Source organism: Miscanthus floridulus, chromosome 4 (assembly GCF_019320115.1).
Source record: "Miscanthus floridulus cultivar M001 chromosome 4, ASM1932011v1, whole genome shotgun sequence".
In the NCBI taxonomy this organism is placed as follows: domain Eukaryota; kingdom Viridiplantae; phylum Streptophyta; class Magnoliopsida; order Poales; family Poaceae; genus Miscanthus; species Miscanthus floridulus.
Genome location: NC_089583.1, coordinates 64,220,940 through 64,240,489, shown reverse-complemented (window position 1 = coordinate 64,240,489; position 19,550 = coordinate 64,220,940). Strand labels below are relative to the sequence as shown.

The 19,550-nt window shown below is 45.6% G+C and overlaps 1 protein-coding gene across 1 annotated transcript; it reads left to right on the top strand.

Annotated features, from left to right (window-relative positions):
* The first annotated feature begins 17,877 nt into the window (after window positions 1–17,877).
* On the top strand, window positions 17,878–18,486 carry LOC136548570 (type I inositol polyphosphate 5-phosphatase 12-like). The gene has a single exon (XM_066540050.1). It carries the CDS (start codon window positions 17,878–17,880, stop codon window positions 18,484–18,486), a length of 609 nt encoding a protein of 202 aa, XP_066396147.1.
* Window positions 18,487–19,550: the final 1,064 nt, after the last annotated feature.

The following is a 19,550-nucleotide window of genomic DNA, read 5'->3' as shown; positions in this document are numbered from 1 at the left end:
TAAATTTCTCCTAAGATTCATGAGGATGTACGTGTGGTAGAACCGCCTAATCTAATGCCTCCTAGGAGTGCTTGTCTTCCATTAGACACTAAACACTCAAGGGAGAACACTAAATGACGCAGTCCTGTCGAGCACACCCCAAGGGAGAACCCGAAAATCCACAATTTTCCATCAGGATCACAAATGAGAGAATAAAGCTTACATCATTCTTAACCATTTCTTACATCTCTTTTAATACAACATCAGAGTATAATATTTATTGTTATAACAACAGAATGTAATCATATTATCAGAGTTATGAATAATTTAATTGAACAACAGAATATAAACAGGTGATCAAAATTATAGCGGAAATAAATATCTATTCATGACATGATGAAGCATTGATATGTAAACTATGACAACAGATTCTAAAACTTTTATTTATAAAAATATCTAGTGAGAGTTATAAATGGGAACTATGATCGCAGCGTAAAGGAATCCTCTCTGAGCCCACCAGAAGGAATCCACACACAAAGGTCAGCTCTAGCCTCCACCTGTCACCTGCAACAGGGGGAAATAAAACTCTGAGTACTCAATTGTACTCAGCAAGACTTACCCGACAGGAGGAAAGAAAAGACTCTAAGGATATGCAAGGCTATCTGGCTTGTGGGTTTATTGTATCTGCAGGAGCATTACTAAAAGTGTGTCCTTATATTCAATTTTTATTAGCAGTGCATTAGTTCATTAACTAACCATTCTATGTAAGCACATGTGTTACTTTCAAGCAGGTGGTCAGCAATCAGATTTCCTTTTCCCATCTTTCATCTTCTAGTTCTTACTATGGTGCGGGGCCATAGACAAGCCATACCGGATTGCCTAGAGATTCACAAATCAATGCCCCCAGCTGGGTACCCTAAAAACACATGCCCCGCTTATACCCCAGGCACAAGTAGGACCAACCCACTACCCTCCTGTCATGGGGTCCAGGTCCTCGTCCAAACTGGGACTCTAAGCCCTCACCCCTGAGTCCCGAACTTAGTGCGGTGCAAGGACCTCCTACCCAAAAACCACCCTGACAGTCGATCCAGAAAGAGCTGGAACCCATGACAAGAGAGTAACACGTCTTGGCTATGCCCATACCCAATTATGTGCTCGGGATAATAAGTCTGTGACTTGCCTAGAGTCCAATGCAACGGCTGGTTCTTAATCAACATGGATAGGGAAAACAGTGTAACCAAGCTATACCCCATTGGCTGCAGGACACAACCTCTTACACCCACCAATACCCAAACCATATCCCTGCCTAGTCACCATTTTCCCTTTCCACCATTGATATTTTCCAAGTGATAATAATACATTAATATATTTCCTATCTCTCGCGAGTGACAGACAATCACTCGACTTCTATCGGAGTCCTATAGCATAGCAATCTAGATGATCCTGTCATACTAGTAAGACTCATAGGATAAAGATATATATATATATATATATATATATATATATATGCAAGTGGGTTTCATTCAACTCATTAAAACTTAATGAACAAATATAATTTAAAGTGCAGAAAGGTAGGGGTTATGCATCGGGGTTTGCCTGGGTAAAATATAACCAAAAGTTAGCATTCCATCTTGGTGGCATGATCCCTGGCACCATCTTTTCAGCTACTCCAGTTGATACCATCGATCCACCATCGTTCCTATTATGATATGTATTGATGCAAATGCACAAATGTAAATAATCGGTGACAGCTGAAATGCTTAGAAATCTGATTACGCCTCATAAGCTAACAAGACAGTTCTAACGTGCTAGTCTATGCATCCATGTTATCGAATAAGGCATTTCTTCCCAACCAATGTTATAGCCATGAAACCCCAAGGCATTTCTTTATCTATTTCATTGATTTAATATGTATCCAACTAGGGCCCAATAGTTAACCTAGCAAGTTAATTATTCTGGAGCTATAAAAATTACAGTGAGTAACTAATATTATTAGGAGTTTACTGTAAAATTTTTAAAGTCAATACTATCATCATTTTATCACAAAACTCCCACAAGTTCACATTTTATCCATATTAAACATTTAAAATAATTAGAGCAACCCTAAAACGTACAAAACTTATATAAACAAAATACACTATCAGGTAGATCATGATTTTAGGAGACTAACAAAATTGGTTTCACAATTTTTGGGTAACTATATTATTTTATATTGATTTTCAAGTTAAACTAGAAATCTATATTAGAAAAACATTTAGATAACGGAAAGGGCCGGCGGTAACCCCCTTTTGGCCCAGCAGCCCACGGTAACGGTGTAGCAGCCCGGAGCGCAGCGCACACATGTGGCCAGCAGCACCAGTCTAGCCTAGGCGGGGTGGAACAAGGCCAGCCCAGCACATGGCGCGAGCGGCCCAGCCACGACGAGCTGAGGCTGGCTCAGCGCGTGGCGTGATTGGCCCAGCCACGGCGGCCACAGATCGGCCCAGCGCATGGCCTACCCAAACTGGCCTAGCGATTTTGCAAAAATGACCCTGCATTTACCTTAAACTGATCTACAGTCCAATATACATTGTTCATGTGAGTCATGTTAATGAACCTAGAACCTTCAAAAAGCTTCTAATTACACGTTCTCACCTTCCTTCCTTCCCAGAAGCAGAGCATAGAGCAGAGGAGGTCCGTCGGTGGTCAATCCTGGACGAGGAAGGCACGCCTACGGCGGAAACCCACCGGTGAGGGGTATGTCAGCCCACATGACCACAGGGTGGCCGTGGCAAGACCCGAGCCGGCCCCTGACAGCCTGCCCACACAAGCCGTGGTGGCGGCAAGCTGGCTACGGCGGTGGCGGCTAGACGGACGATGGCAACGGCGGTACGGCGGAAGGCGGTGCAGATCTCAGCACATGGCGAGCGCGAGCCAGGGGTGCATAGCATGGACGGGGAGTGGGGAGTAGGCCAAGGCAATGCGGTGGTGAGGCTGTGGCGCCCATGGCAGCTCAACGTGGCATAGGTGATGGAGCGGCTCAGAGAAGAGCAGCGCAGCATGGGGGTCGACGACGACAGTGGTGCTACGCGGTACGGGTGTGCGATGCGGAGAGGAAAAAGGAGGGGGCGCCGGTGCTACATGTGGAGGAGCGAGAAGCAGGGGAAACAACAGGTGGAGCACACCGGTGGTGAGGTGGTGGTGCGGCTTGCCAGGCAAGGGTAGCTGTGGGGCAACACGGGCATAAGCGCGCTTGCGAGTTGAAAAGAGGCGGCAGTGTGGTGCAGCGACATCAGTGTGGTAGCAGTATGGGGGGGGGCTCATGCGCTCACACGAAGGGGAAATGATAGGCAGGGATGCAGTGGTGGCATGGCCTAGTGGGGACGCTATGGTGGCATGGACGACAAAGATGCGATGCTGGGACCTAGGCGAGGCATGGCAGGAGGCGTGGCAGAGGTAAATGGTGCCGGCGTCCGAGCATAGAGAATCAGAGCAGTGGAACAACATTAGCTGAGCTCGAACCTTGCGGTAATGGGATGGTGTAGCATGGCCGGTAGAGGCACGCCTATGCATGCACAGGAATGGGAGTGGACACGGCGAGGGCAGGAGCAGAGCCATGTGCTCACTTTCTGATGCCCCTACGTGATGGATCAGTTCAAGAAGCGTAGCTCGGTCATCCTACTTTAATGCACTCCAGAACCAGGACGCAAGGGAGCATGCTCACATGGCCTACTGTGCTTGTCCATCACTATAGCAGTATCCAGCAGAGAAGGGATAAGCAAAGGGAGGCAAGCAGAGAAAAGAAAAAGAGCAAACAACGACTCGACAACGCGGTGCGACGCAAATAAATTGGATGACTGACTCCAAGTGGGGGACGCACCATGTCGTCTAGCGATCAGGATGGCAGTGAGGTGCCTTGTAACCCCAGAAACTGAGACCGACGGCCACTAAGCGACGACTACGAAGCTAGCATGGATCTATGATGGGGTAGATGGATCAAGAGGCGAGGAATGCGCCACGATCACCAACAGCGACAAGACCCTATGTGCAGCCCATGTCCCGACATGGCTAACCAGCATGAGATTAGGACGCGGTAGTGGCAGTGGGACAGCCCGCCGAGAAGCGACGTCGGCGGCACAGTCATAGAGGCGAGACTAGCAATGAGGCCAGTGCGCAGCAAGGCAGCGACGAGGCTAGGCACGCACACAGGCGTCCATGAGCATGTTGTGTACGTGCACGGCGTGCGTGTGTGTTGTCGTAATTTTTAACATGCCTAAACTGAATTAATTTCAACAACTACGCATTTCATACACTCGTCCATACGTCATTCTAACTCATAGAAACAAAACATCTAGGAACTAATTAACCCGTTGTTCAATATAATTTGCCAAAATGACACTTTTAAACATAAGTTAAATTTTAAAATCCAAAAAAATTATTTTGGTAAATCCCCTTAGGTCTAAATCTCGGTGCTAAACCAGATCATAACACCAGGGGTGTTACAGTACGGAACGTGCATGCATCATGTTCACTCATGCATTTACATTTTTGCATTCCTCCCTTACTTATAATTGCTTACCCCATTCATTAAATTTTTTCTCACGTATGATATCCTCTCACAAGAGTTGCACACTTTGCCATAGATGGTAGCACCAGGAGCCTCGCCTCACAGTGACATGCTCTTGGCTATGTTTCACACTCCTACCTTACTGTGGAGGTTGCTAAACTCAATTGGGTATGCTGAGCCGCCCTGCTACTTCTGGAGGGAAGTGGCAGCTAAGGGGCAACCGTGGTATGATGTGCGGGTGACCATTCTAGCCCATGTAGACAATCCACAGTGGCAAGGTTGGAGTATTGAGTTAGATGGGTAGAGTGGTAGCTTTGGAGGCACTAAGTGAGATCTGTTAGGAGTTTGGTGACGAGCTCATCAATGGTCCAACCGGAACCTTTCCTCGGGTAGATCCGTCGGTGACCGCTTGGATGCAGCCGGGTGGCAATGCACTAGTGAGAGACCATGATGAGAGAGCAGAGAGCTCTAGTGCTTCTATGAGCGCTATGTTCGCTGTCCTAAAGATGTTCTACTCCCACCAAGACAGCTACGTCAGCTACATGCTAGAGCTCCAACGAGCACAGGCCACGCAACGCTAGCTACGAGGGCATGTGCGCAAGCATCGAAGGGCAGCTAGTGAGGCTCAGTAGGAAATCGATAATGCTATTATAGCTTTGGAAGCTCACTGGGTTCAGTTGGTAAATGCTGTTGTGGAAAGTGATGTAGCTAAGGTAGAGATACAGGACGTCCGTGCTGAGAGGGACGAGGTCATTCACCTTGCTGAGGCTAGGGAGGCAGCTAGAATCTAGACTATGGTTTAGGCAGCTAGGTAGGCAATAGAGTTTGATCATAGAGAGCAGGAACTCATATGCCAGATTGAGGAGCTTCAGCTGGATGTTTATCGTCTCAACAACATGATGAACCCAATTCTTTCTCTAGCTCCGGTGGTGGAAGAAGATCCCAATGTGTTGATTGCTGAGGACGATGGCATGGAGGTGGATGCCGAGGCTGAGCCTGAGGAAGTGGTCGAGCCTTTTGAGGATGACCAGGGTGATGATGTGTCTGACATCAACTGTGACCACCCCGAGGAGTAGCTTAGCTATAGTATGTAGCTAGATGCGCTAGCTCTCTATCTTCAATCCTTTATGTAATGATCTAGTAATTTAGGTTTTGATCTCATGATGTACTCCTTTGATGTAATCTCAGAACCTTGCATGTTTAATCTATGTCATTGTTGAACCATCATAAATGTCCAGTTTGTGTGCTAGCAACTATTTGGCATGTACGGGAATGCATTGCGTGATCGCTAAGTAATATAATTGGCGATGTTGTGTTGTAGAAATGAATTATTATGCCTCTATTTTATTGTATGAATGTAAATTGTCTACAGTAATTTTAGTTTGGCATAATTATATAATTCCTCTATAAATTTTCTAACATCATCAATAATTATTTGTGGTTGCAATTCTATAGATGACGTTCACCCATAGGGGAGCTGGTGGAGATGATGCGGGTGGTAGTGGTTCCTGTGGCAATAACAATGAGGACCTCCCACCACAACCACATCCTACACCAGCAAAGATGAGGGCCCAGCTCATGGAAACCCAATGTTCTATGGGAGAAGTGTTGTGTGGTCTTGAGCAAAATGCTGGCCATGGACGAGGAAGGGACCAACGCTAAGGACCTAAACCTAACCAGTTCAACAATTTTAAGGACTTTCTTGACACCAAGCCTCCTATCTTTAAGGAAGCAGAGGTGCCATTGCCGACAGATGAATGGCTGAATACAATTGAAGAGAAGGTTCGTCTCTTGTCATAGAGAACCCGAAGGTAGAATATGCATCACACCAGCTACAAGGGCCTATAGGCATATGGTGGAGTCATCATCGATCCACTTTGCCTAGGGATGCTCAAATTACCTAGAACCAGTTTAAGACTGCATTTAGGGACATTATATTCCCCTAGGTCTTATGAGCATGAAGCATACATAATTCATGAGGCTGACACAAGGTACCAAGAGCCTAATTGAGTATCTACATGCCTTTAACAATCTGCCAAGGTATTCCACAGACTTTGTTGACACTGATGCAAAGAAGATTGCTAGTTTCAAGAGAGGGCTTAGTCTAAAGCTGATGAAGACTCTAGCTAATAGTAAGTGTGCCACTTTCAATGAGTTTGTTAGTGATGCTTTAACTCAGGAGAATCAGAATAACATCTATTTAGCATCTAAGAGTCATAAGAGAGCTTATGAAGTAGGTGCATCTCAGTCAAAAGCTCCTATTATTGCGAGACCTCAGTTCCACCCACCTACTCCAAAGTATAGATCACCTCAGAAGAAGGTACAGACCAGTCAGACCCAGAAAGTGTATCACAAGGCCTTTTCTATTGCCCTACCAAAGGGTAGCATAGGACAAGGAAGCTCCAGCGTTCCACTTAGCAACATGCCATGCTAGAACTGCAACAAGACTGGCCATTGGGCAAGAAATTGCCCCTATCCCAAGAAGAACAACAACCAGAAGCAGGGTAATCCAAATGCACGTTAGGGACATGTGCACTATACCACCCTAGAAGAGATCCCTTCAGGTGGAGTTGTTACTGCAGGTATGTTTCTTGTGAACCAACACCCCATAGTTGTTTTATTTGAGTCTAGAGCTTCACATTCATTCATGAGTCAAACATTTGCATCCAAGCATGATCAAAGGGTAGTTACTGTAGATAAGGGTGGTTATTGCATAAGCGCAACTAGAAATAATATCTCTACCAACTAGATAGTCAGAGATGTGCGCATCACAATAAGCAACTGAGAGTATACCTTAGATCTTGTAGTATTGCTAGGGTTGGGGATAGATGTAATCTTGGGTATGAAATGAATGAGTGGCTATGGAGTTCTCATTGACACTTCGACTAGAACCATCATGTTAAGGGAACCCCAGAGTAATGATGCTTTCCTAGTGCCACTTCCTAGAAGTTTTAATCTCCAAAACTTAGCCTATGCTATTCAGACCATGACCCTCCTTGATATTCCAGTGGTATGTGAGTTTCCGGATGTGTTTCCAGATGAATTGCCTGGGTTGCCACCCGACAAGGATGTAGAGTTTAAAATTAAATTATTGTCAGGTACAACACCCATCTCTTGGAGGCTGTATAGAATGCCACCAAATGAGCTAGTCAAGCTTAAGGTTCAATTGCAAGAGCTTTTAGAGAAAGGTCTCATTCGACCTAGCTCATCTCTATGGGGTTGTCCCGCCTTATTTGTGAAGAAGAAAGACAAATCCTTGCGGATGTGTGTGGACTACCAACCACTTAATACCGTAATGGTCAAGAACAAGTATCCCTTGCCTCGAATTGATATCTTGTTTGATCAGTTATCAAGGGCTAAGGTGTTCTCTAAGATTGATTTGAGATTTGGTTACCATCAGATTAAAATTAGGCCAGAAGACATACCTAAAACTACTTTCTCCACTAGGTATGGCTTGTATGAGTATTTGGTTATGTCTTTTGGGCTGACAAATGCTCTTGTATATTTCATGTATTTGATGAATTCGGTGCTCATGCCCAAGCTAGATAAGTTCATGGTTATGTTCATCGATGACATTCTGATCTATTCAAAAAATGAGGAGGATCACATAGAGCACCAGAGAGTTGTTCTAACTAGGCTAAGAGAACATAAGTTGTATGCTAAGTTTAGAAAGTGTGAGTTTTTGCTTCAGAAGGTACCTTTTCTAGGGCACGTGCTATTAGAAAATGGGATCTCCATAGACCCCTCTAGGGTGCAAGAAGTTGTGGATTGGAAGACCCCAACTTTAGTTCACGAAGTTTAGAGCTTTCTTGGTTTAGCAGGTTACAACCGTCGGTTCATTTTAGACTTCTCCATAATCACCAAGCCAATGACAAGATTGCTTCAAAAAGATGAGAAGTTTGTGTGGACTCTAGAGTGTGAAGCTGCTTTTCACACTTTATGGACTTTGTTGACTTTAGCTCCTATTTTGGCACAACCTGATATCGAGAAACCTTTAGATGTGTTTTGTGATGCATCAGGTATCGAGTTGCGATGTGTTCTTATGTAGGAAGGCTGAGTCATTGCTTATGCCTCACGTTAGCTAAAGAAGCATGAAGTCAATTACCCAACTCATGACTTGGAATTAGAAGCGGTTGTCCATGCATTGAAGATTTGGAGACACTATTTGATTAGCAATGTGTGTCATATTTACACAGATCATAAGAGTCTTAAGTATATGTTCACTCAACCTAAACTGAATATGAGACAAAGAAGATGAATAGAATTGATCAAAGATTACAATTTAGAAGTACATTATCATCCTAGCAAAGCAAATGTGGTTGCAGACGCTTTGAGCAGAAAGTCTCATTGCAATTCTCTATTAGAAGATGGCTTCAATTTGTTACATCCTATTGTGCTGCACAATATTATGATCAGTTATTCTCCTGAGAGCAAGATCATCGAGCTTCAGAAGACCGATCCATGTGTTTTCCACATCAAAAGAAAGATGAAAGAGCAAGAGACTAAGCATTTTAGGATAGATGAGAATGGTGTCCTATGGCTTAAAGATAGACTAGTAGTGCTGAAGGATAAGGAACTTAGAAACCAGATCTTAGGTGAGGCTCACTCTTCTAAAATGTCCATTCATTCGGGTAGTAGTAAAATGTATGAGGACTTCAAGACCCATTTTTGGTGGACCAAAATAAAGATAGAAATTACAGCTTTTGTTGCTAAATGTCATAATTGTTGCCGAGTTAAGGCTATTCATTTGAAACCTGCTGGACTACTTCAACCACTGTCCGTTCTAGGTTGGAAGTGGGAAGAAGTTAGCATGGATTTTATTGTTGAACTTCCACCTACTCATAAGAATTTTGATTCCATATGGGTGATCATGGATCGCTAAACTAAGTCTGCACATTTCATTCCAGTCAGAACCAACTATCGACCGCATGAGTATGCTGAGTTGTATTTCTCCCACATAGTTCGCCTACATGGCGTGCCAAGAACCATTGTGTCTGACAGAGGGCCTCAATTCACTACTCATTTTTTGGAACATTTGCACAAGATGTTAGGCACCAACTTAGTCAGAAGTTCTGCCTATCACCCTCAGACCTCCGGGCAAACTGACCATGTAAATCAAATATTGGAAGACATGTTGAGAGCTTGTGTCATCTCTTCAAAAGGTTCATGGGAAAAATGGTTACCTTTAGCTACCATAGATCACCTCTCAGTTATACTGCCGATCTATGATCCTTGTAAAACCATAGTATCACCTAAAAATGATCCTTTTGATCAAGCAATGTTTCGTCTTTGTACTCCTTGTCATGATGCAGTTAAAAATTAAAAACCACAATATCAGTAATTGTATGCTATCAATAGATTTTATAGTCACCTTTTGATATCATTTGGCACATTCTGTACATGTGTTATCCATATCTGTAAGTTGAGGTTTACATTTCACAATTTAGTTCAGTACACATGATCTAGTTTTCATTGTGTTACCTTATTTATAGCTTCATTTTTCTATGACAATTACATATCCTTATGGACATGTGATTTGCAATGTCACAGCACTGAAAAACTTCACTAGTGTTGGCATTTTAGATGTTGTTTCAGAACAAATGTGTTGAATATCTTTATTGTGGGATGGTTTGAATACTGTGTGTGTCTAGCCTGAGTTTGATAATGGATTATTTAATTTTAGATGTGAACAAAACAAATCATATTTTGGTTTAATGGCTTTATTCAAATGCTTTGTTGATGTCTATTGAGTTTCTAATTAATTAATGGCATTGCTATATTGTCCGGTGGTACCAAACCAAAAGCGTTGTAAAAGTGATTATTGGCAACCATATTTTCTGTGGCAATATATCCTATAGCAACAAAAAATCCATGTAGCAATTAGGGCTGCACCTTATAGAAACGACACAATGAATGTGGCAATTGCATATGTTGCCACCACTTCTAGGTGTTGTGACATAATCCTTGTTGCCACACTCATTATGCGTAGCTATAGCGACTGCACCATATAGCAACCAAATCTTGGACGTGGCAATTGAATATGTTGCCACCACTTTTTGGTGTTGCGACACAATCCTTGTTGCCACACTCATTATGCGTAGCAATAGCGACTGCACCTTATAGCAACCAAATCTTGGGTGTGGCAATTGAACATGTTATCACCACTTCTTGGTGTTGCGACATAAGTCCTGTTGCCACACAAGATATGCGTGGCAATACATTGTGTTGCAACACAAGTTCAACATTGCAAGTGCACCATTTGCTACAACATGGGCAAGTTGCCATTGCAAGGTCCAGCAACGCCTAAGGCGTAGCATTAGTTGTCGTTGCCACATGTACAACTGTAGTAAAAGCTTATGTTGCAACGCCTAGGTGTTACAAATCCAAAACACATTTTGCAATGCTAAGCAGAAAAGTGTTGTCCAAAGCTTTACCTACGCAAGCAACTACAATGCCTCCCAACAAAAAAGTGTTGCTATTTCTGATATTGCAACTATTTCGGGCCTATTGCAACACTTTTCGGGCATTGAAATAGGGTCAAAATTTAGTAGCTCAGACGCCATTTGTGGATTACTAGGAGAGCGATGTATACGATTCTTGAAAGTGAACTTCTCCTTTCTTTCCTTTATTGTGAAGCAGATCTTGGCACTGTCCGCATAGATAATGGCTTTTACGGTGCTCAGGAAAGGTTGGCCCAAAATAATGGGTGCCCTTACATCTCTACTTGTTTCTAAAACCACAAAGTCTATGGGTACATACGACTGTCCAACTCATACACAGATGGCTTCAAGAATTCCCATAGTGTAGTAGTGTGATTGATCTACAAGCCGCAAATGCATGTTTGTGTACAACAAAGTATCTCTATTTATTTATCATAGATTACTTCTGGCATGATGTTCACACTTGCTCTGAAGTCATAGACAGCTTCTTGGAATATGTGAGGTCCAATGGCTATAGGGATGATAGGTCTTCCTGGATCACCTTTCTTGTTAGACAAGGAATAGTCTATCCATCTTCCTATCGATGACTCCATGTAGTAGTATACTGCATTGTGAATAGAGACAAGATTCATAGTTTCTAGATCTTCTAGTTGCCCCAGAATCTTACCTTTGTCGGTCGAAGGAATAGTGGCCACCAGTTGAGCTATTTGTGATTCTATCATTTTATTAAAGTTATGCTGGTTTTTAATGGCAGAGGAGAAGCTATCCATTCTATTGTTTATGTTTTCTAAGATTTTATCATTGGAAGCTAATTTTCTAGATAAGCCCTCCATTATTTTAGCTTGGCTAGAAATTAACTCTCTCAAGGGTGGTTGATTATTGAAATTATAGTTACCTTGGTAATTACCTTGGTAGTTTGGCCTCTGTTGTTGATTCCATCCTTGATTCTATTGAGGATGATAGTTGCTATTGTTGATGAAGTTCATATCCTCTTGGTTTTTAGGACAGTTATTCCTTGAATGCCCAGTGTTGCCATACTCTTCACATGTCATGTAGGAATCATGAATGTGCATGACTTCTTGCTTCTCATTAGCTCATTCTTCAAGCCTCTTCATGTGCAGATCCATCTTAGCAGATAGCATGTCTACCTCCTTAAGTTGATGCATTCCTCCACCTCACTTATGGGTTTGAAGGCATTCTTCATTCCATCCTTGGTTGGAGGCCATCTTCTCTAGCAGTGGCATCCATATTCTCATGGGTACTGTTTGTCAACCCATGCTAGAAAGTCTACATGAGTAGCCAATTCTCCATCCCATTATGAGGACATTGTGATATGTAGTCTTGAAAGCGTACACATGCCTTAGGGACAGACTCATCATGTTGCTGTTGGAAGCTTGAGATTCTCCCAAGCAGAGCATTAGTCTTGCCTGTAGGAAAGAACTTTGCTAGTAAGGTAGTGGAGCAATTCTTCCATGTAGTGTTTCTATATTTGTTGGCAGTAGAACCATTGCTTCACCTTCCCCAAAAGTGAAAATGGGAAGAGGTGGAGTAATATGGTGTCTCTGGTAACTCCTTTGATGGTGAAAGTGCTACAAACCTCTAGGAAGTGTTGGAGATGAGCACTCGCATCCTCATGTGCCTTTCCACAAAATTGGCAAGCTTGCACCATGTTGATGAGAGCTAGCTTGAGCTCAAAAGCATTGTCTCCAATGTTGATCGCTGGTCCAGTACGGATGTTGTCCGTAGTTGGAGCAGAGAATTCACAGAGAGTCTTGTCAGCCATGGCTTCAAAAACTAGTGTTAAGCTTCGCCTTGTCTGGTTGTCTTCTGATTCTAAAGCTGGAACATTCTTGAGTTTAGCTCTAGTTCTCCTGATTAATGCTTCTGGATCTTCAATGTAGTTTGTCGGAAGGTCAAAACTAGTCATACGTTACCCTACATAAGATATAAAAGTAGACAGAACAAAGGTAAGCCTATTTAAGCAGAGGTCAATGGTTTTCCTCGATCACATCAATAAGTACAAGTTTATCAATATTTCTTCTTCCCTAGCTACCTTCCCCGGCAACGGTGCCAAAAATGCTTGTAGGTAATTATTAACTTGTCACTTGTTTAAGTACCCGCCTAATGTTGTTGACATTTCTTAACATCACTTTTGCTAAGTTGTCATCCCTAGCTATGATGCGAGAATTGCTTGTTGGTACTACCTAGCGTCACTATTAGAAGGACACTAAGAAATAACTTAGTATTTTATGTGACTAGAAAGAATATATATATAGGGAAATTATTTCCTACTTCCATGGAGTAGTTATTCCTGTGTGTATATCTTTACATTTAGGGCGTATATGGCCTGACGAAGTGTATGTAGATGGAGTATATAATCATACTAGACCATGTAGGGTACTATGTATGTCAAGTATGCAAGTATACTTAGAGTATACGGTCATACTTATTTTATATACTACTGTCATAGTATTAAATCATATATTAAAAATATGGGCTCTTTTGAAAAAAAATTCACATAGTAAAGATATGGAGTATCTTAATATGAGTATATCAACATACTCAAACTGATAAAAGAGTATATACACATACATAACATGGCGTAGAACCATTGCTTCACCTCCCAAAAAGTGAAAATGGGAAGAGGCGGAGTAATATGGCATCTCTGGTAACTCCTTTGATGGTGAAAGTGCTACAAATATCTAGGAAGTGTTGGAGATGAGCACTCGCATCCTCATGTGCCTTTGCACAAAACTGGCGAGCTTGCACCATGTCGATGAGAGTTGGCTTGAGCTCAAAAGCATTGTCTCCAATGTTGATCACCGGTCCAGTACGGATGTTGGCCATAGTTGGAGCAGAGAATTCATGGAGAGTCTTGTTAGCCATGGCTTCAAAAACTGGTGTTAAGCTTCATCTTGTTTGGTTGTCTTCCAATTCTAAAGCTGGAACTTTCTGGAGTTTAGCTCTAGTTCTCCTGATTAATGCTTTTGGATCTTGAATGTAGTTTGTCGGAAGGTCAAAACCAGCCATACATTACCCTACATAAGATTTAAAAGTAGACAGAACAAGGGTAAGCCTGTTTAAGCAGAGGTCAATGGTTTTCCTTGATCACATCAATAAGTACAAGTTTATCAATATTCCTTCTTGCCTAGCTACCATCCCCGCCAACGGCGCCAGAAATACTTGTTGGTAATTATTAACTTGTCACTTGTTTAAGTACCCACCTAATGTTGTTGACATTTGTTAACATCACTTCTTCTAAGTTGTCATCCCTAGCTATGACGCCAGAATTGCTTGTTGGTACTACCTAGCATCACTACTAGAATGACACTAAGAAATAACTTAGTATTTTATGTGACTAGAAAGAATATATATATATAGGGAAATTATTTCCTACTTCCATGGAGTAGTTACTCCCATGTGTATATCTTTACATTTAGGTCGTATATGGCCAAACGAAGTGTATGTAGATGGAGTATATAATCATACTAGACCATCTAGGGTACTATGTATGTCAAGTATGCAAGTATACTTAGAGTATATGGTTATACTTATTTTATATACTACTGCCATAGTATTAAATCATATATTAAAAATATGAGCTCTTTTGAAAAAAAAATCACATAGTAAAGATGTGGAGTATCTTAATATGAGTATATCAACATACTCAAACTGATAAATGAGTATGTACACATACGTAACATGGCATAGAACCATTGCTTCGCCTTCCCCAAAAGTGAAAATCGGAAGAGGCGGAGTAATATGGCGTCTCTGGTAACTCCTTTGATGGTGAAAGTGCTACAAATCTCTAGGAAGTGTTGGAGATGAGCACTCGCATCCTTATGTGCCTTTCCACAAAACTGGCAAGCTTGCACCATGTTGATGAGAGCTGGCTTGAGCTCAAAAGCATTGTCTCCAATGTTGATCGCTGATCCAGTTTGGATGTTGGCTGTAGTTGGAGCAAAGAATTCATGGAGAGTCTTGTCAGCCTTGGCTTCGAAAACTGGTGTTAAGCTTCGCCTTGTCTGGTTGTCTTACGATTCTAAAGCTAGAACTTTCTTGAGTTTAGCTCTAGTTCTCCTGATTAATGCTTCTGGATCTTCAATGTAGTTTGTTGAAAGGTTAAAACCAGTCATACATTACCCTGCATAAGATATAAAAGTAGACAGAACAAGGGTAAGCCTGTTTAAGCAGAGGTTAATGGTTTTCCTCGATCACATCAATAAGTACAAGTTTATCAATATTCCTTGCCTAGCTACCTTCCCCGGCAACGGTGCCAGAAATGCTTGTTGGTAATTATTAACTTGTCACTTGTCTAAGTACCCACCTAATGTTGTTGATATTTCTTAACATCACTTTTGCTAAGTTGTCATCCTGTCGACAAAAGATGCTCGGCAGTCCACCGAGGGTATCCCACGATGGTAGATTTGTCGGTGGGGATGCGCGTAATCAGGAACCGAATGGTGACACAAGGCGCAGAGACAGCGATTTAGATAGGTTTGGGCCGTCTGATCGACGTAATACCCTATGTCCTGTGTCTTTGGTGTACTATATTGAATACATGATGTCGAGTAGAGAACCCCTACCTCTCCTTATATACTCTAGAGGGGCAGGGTTACAAGTAAAGTATCCTATTTGGTACTATACAATGTCTTGCGATGCACGTCGAGCAGCGCCGTGCACTGCCTTGATCTTGTGGGCCGGGCCATCTCCTGATGGTGCAGCTCATGTCTTGGGGGCCATACCCCCACAGTTAGTCCCCGAGCCTGATAGTAGATGACGCAGTCACGTGGTGCCAGGGTCATAAAGTAGAAGACCAGCCAAGCAGGCAGCCAGTCCCCGGGCATAGCCTCGAGATGAGAACAAGCACATTCACCGCAAGGTGAAGTGTGCCCACTTAGTCCCCGAGCCTGCTGGAAGATGAAGAATGAATCTTGTAGCAGGGTCAAAGAAGTCTAAAAGCTTGCCAACGTCGTCTGACATGCGCGTATCAAGACCCCAGACGTGCTGCCCAAGATCAGCACCCTGATCCGAACAGCATGGAGCAGCTTGATAGCACACCGACGAGATGTAGTAAGATCCGAGCAGCAAGGGAGTCCCCAGCGTCGCTGGTGATGACCGAGCACCAAGGAGCGAGGAGTCCCCAGCATCGCTGTCGATGACCAAGCACCGAGGAGCGAGGAGTCCCTGGCATAGGCGGTGATGTCCGAGCATCGAGGAGTCCCCGACGTTGCTGCCGATGACCGAGCACCGAGGAGCGAGGAGTCCCCGGCGTTGCTGGCGATGACCGAGCACCGATGAGCGAGGAGTCCCCGGCGTCGCTGGCGATGACCGAGCACCAAGGAGCGAGGAGTCCCCGACATCGCTGACGATGACCGAGCACCGAGGAGCGAGGAGTCCCCGGTGTTGCTATCGATGACTGAGCACCGAGGAGCTAGGAGTCTCTGGCATAGGCGGCGATGACCGAGCATCAAGGAGCAAGGAGTCCTCGGCGTCGCTGGCGATGACCGAGCATCGAGAAGCAAGGAGTCCTCGGTGTAGGCGGCAAGGTCCAAGCATCAAGGAGTCCCCGGCGTAGGTGGCAATGTCTGAGCACCAAGGAGTCCCCAATGTCACTAGGCGATGACCGAGCACCGAGGAGCGAGGAGTCCCCAGGCGTAGGCGGTGAGGTCTGAGCATCGACGTAGCTAACGACGTCCGTGCAGGTGAAGTGTGCCCACTTAGTCCATGAGCACGAAGAATCCGAGGGCCGAGGAGTAACCGGCGTAGCTGGCGATGAAGCACGAGCGGCGAACAGTCCGATCAACTGGTCGGCGACAGAGTCCATGAACCGAGCGGTCCGACCAGTTGATCGGGGGGGAAGCCCGAGCACCTAGGTGATTCGATCACCTGGACGATGATCCTGCAATGCAAACATGTAGAACAGGGTAGTACATGACGCACAAATAAATAAACTCCGGAGAAAAAATAGCAATGGTGATGAAACAGCATATGCAGTTCGGCGATCAGTTGGCGAGAAAATATATTTATGTTTAATATAAACCGCCCGAACAGTTAGTGTGTAGGAGGAATAGGCGTGACCAAGGAGCTGCTGCCGATCGCCCATAATGCAGAGCGCAGAGCCCATAGCACGTGTAGGGAGGATTTGGAGATAGGGCCGTCTCTAGAGGCGTCCGAGCATCAATAGGATTGTTCGGGGGTTCGGAAAATCGTTTGGAGAGCAAACATGGAGAAAACAGTTCAGAGAAACATTATGACTGATATACAGAGATTGGAGAATATTTAGAAAAATATTAAAATGTGACTTAGCTTTAGACAGAATGTCTGGTCAGCGACGTATGGCGTTATTTGATCGACGACGCAGGCAGCTTGCTTGCAGCTTGCTGGCGACGAGGGATGTCAGTGAGGGCCGTCGAGGAATGACAACGAGACAACGGTGAGGGCCGTCGGCGAAGGATGTCGGTGAGGGCCGCCGAGCGGTGATGACGAGTCAACGACGAGAGACATCGGCGAAGGATGTCGGTGAAGGCCGTCGAGCGGTGACGTACGAGTCGACGGCGAGGGACGTCGGCGAAGGATGTCGACGAAGGCCGCCGAGCGGTGACGACGAGTCGACGGTGAGGGACATCGGCGAACGATGTCGGCGAAGGCCGCCGAGCGGTGACGACGAGTCGACGGCGAGGGACATCGGCGACCAATGTCGGTGAAGGCCACTGAGTGGTGACGAGTCAACGGCGAGGGACATTGGCGAAAGATGTCAGCGAAGGCCACCGAGCGGTGACGATGAGTCGATGGCGAGGGAAGTCGGCGAAAGATGTCAGCGAAGGCCGCCGAGCGGTGACGACGAGTCGACGGCGAGGGACGTCAGCGAAAGTTGTCGGTGAAGGCCACCGAAGCGGTGACGACGAGTCGATGGAGAGGGATGTCGGAGAAAGATGTCGGCGAAGGTTGTCAGCGAAGGCCACCGAGGGCAGCGGCGGTGAGTCGTCGACAAGGGACGTCGGTGAAAGATGTCAGCTACGGCTGTCGACGAAGGCCGCCGAGGGCAGCGGCAGTGAGTCGTCGACGAGGGACACTGACGAAAGATGTCGACGAGGGCTATCGGTGAAGGCCGCTGAGGGCAGCGGCGGTGAGTCATCGACGAGGGACGTTGGCGAAGGATGTCGGCGACGGCTATCGGCGAAGGCCGCCGAGGGCAGCGGCGGCGAGTCATCGACGAGGGACATCGGCGAAGGATGTCGGCGAAGGCTGTCGGCGAAGGCCGTGGAGGGCAGCGGCGGTAAGTCATCGACGAGGGACGTCGGTGAAAGATGTCGGCGAGGGCTGTTGGCGAAGGCCGCCAAGGGCAGCGGTGGTGAGTCGTCGATGAGGGCTGATGAGGGCAGCGGTGGCGAGTGGTCGGCGAGGGCTGATAAGAGCAGCAACGGGGAATCGTCGACAAAGGCTGACGAGAGCAGCGGCATCGAGTCATCGACGAGGGCCAACCAGAGCAGCTGGCGGCTAGCCATCAACGAGGGCTGATGAGAGCAGCAGCAGTGAGTTAGTCGATGAGGGATATCGACGAGAGCCGACTGAGAGCCATGGCAAGTCGTCAATGAGGGCCGGCGAGAGCGGCGATGGCGAGTCATCGACAAGGACTGACGAGAGCAGCGGCAGCGAGTCGTCGATGAGGGCCAACCAGAGCAGCGGCAGCTAGTCATCGACGAGGGCTGACAAGAGCATCAGGCGGTGAGTCGTCGATGAGGGATATCGATGAGAGCCGATGAGAGCCATGGCAAGTCATCAATGAGGGCCGGCGAGAGCGGCGACGGCAAGTCATCGACAAGGACTGACAAAAGCAACGGCTGTGAGTCATCGACGAGGGCCAACCAGAGCAGTGGCGGCTAGTCAGTCGACGAGTGCTGACAAGAGCATCGGCGGCGAGTCAGTCAATGAGGGCCAACTAGAGCAGCAGCGGCTAGTCATCGATAAGGGCTGACGAGAGTAGCGGCGGCAAGTCGTCGACGAGGGCCAACCAGAGCAGCGGCGGCTAGTCATCGACGAGGGCTTGACGAGAGCAGTGGCGGTGAGTTGTTGGTGAAGACGACCTCAGAGGTGGTTCCGAGATCAGATCTGCTGTCGCAGGGGCTGGTGTAGTAGCGATGAATCGTCGTCGTGGACCGGGATGGACCTCCACGAGATTGACGATGAGAACGCGATGTTGATTTGAGGTCCATCCGGCTCGCCATGGATCAAGCGCACACCCCTACCTGGCGCGCCAACTGTCGACAAAAGATGCTCGGCAGTCCACCGAGGGTATCCCACGATGGTAGATTTGTCGGTGGGGATGCACGTAATCAGGAACCGGATGGTGACACAAGGCACAGAGACAACGATTTAGATAGGTTCGGGCCGTCTGATCGACGTAATACCCTACGTCCTATGTCTTTGGTGTATTGTATTGAATACATGATGTCGAGTAGAGAACCCCTGCCTCTCCTTATATACTCTGGAGGGGCAGGGTTACAAGTAAAGTATTCTATTTGGTACTATACAATGTCTTGCGGTGCACGTCGAGCAGCGCCGTGCATGCCTTGATCTTGTGG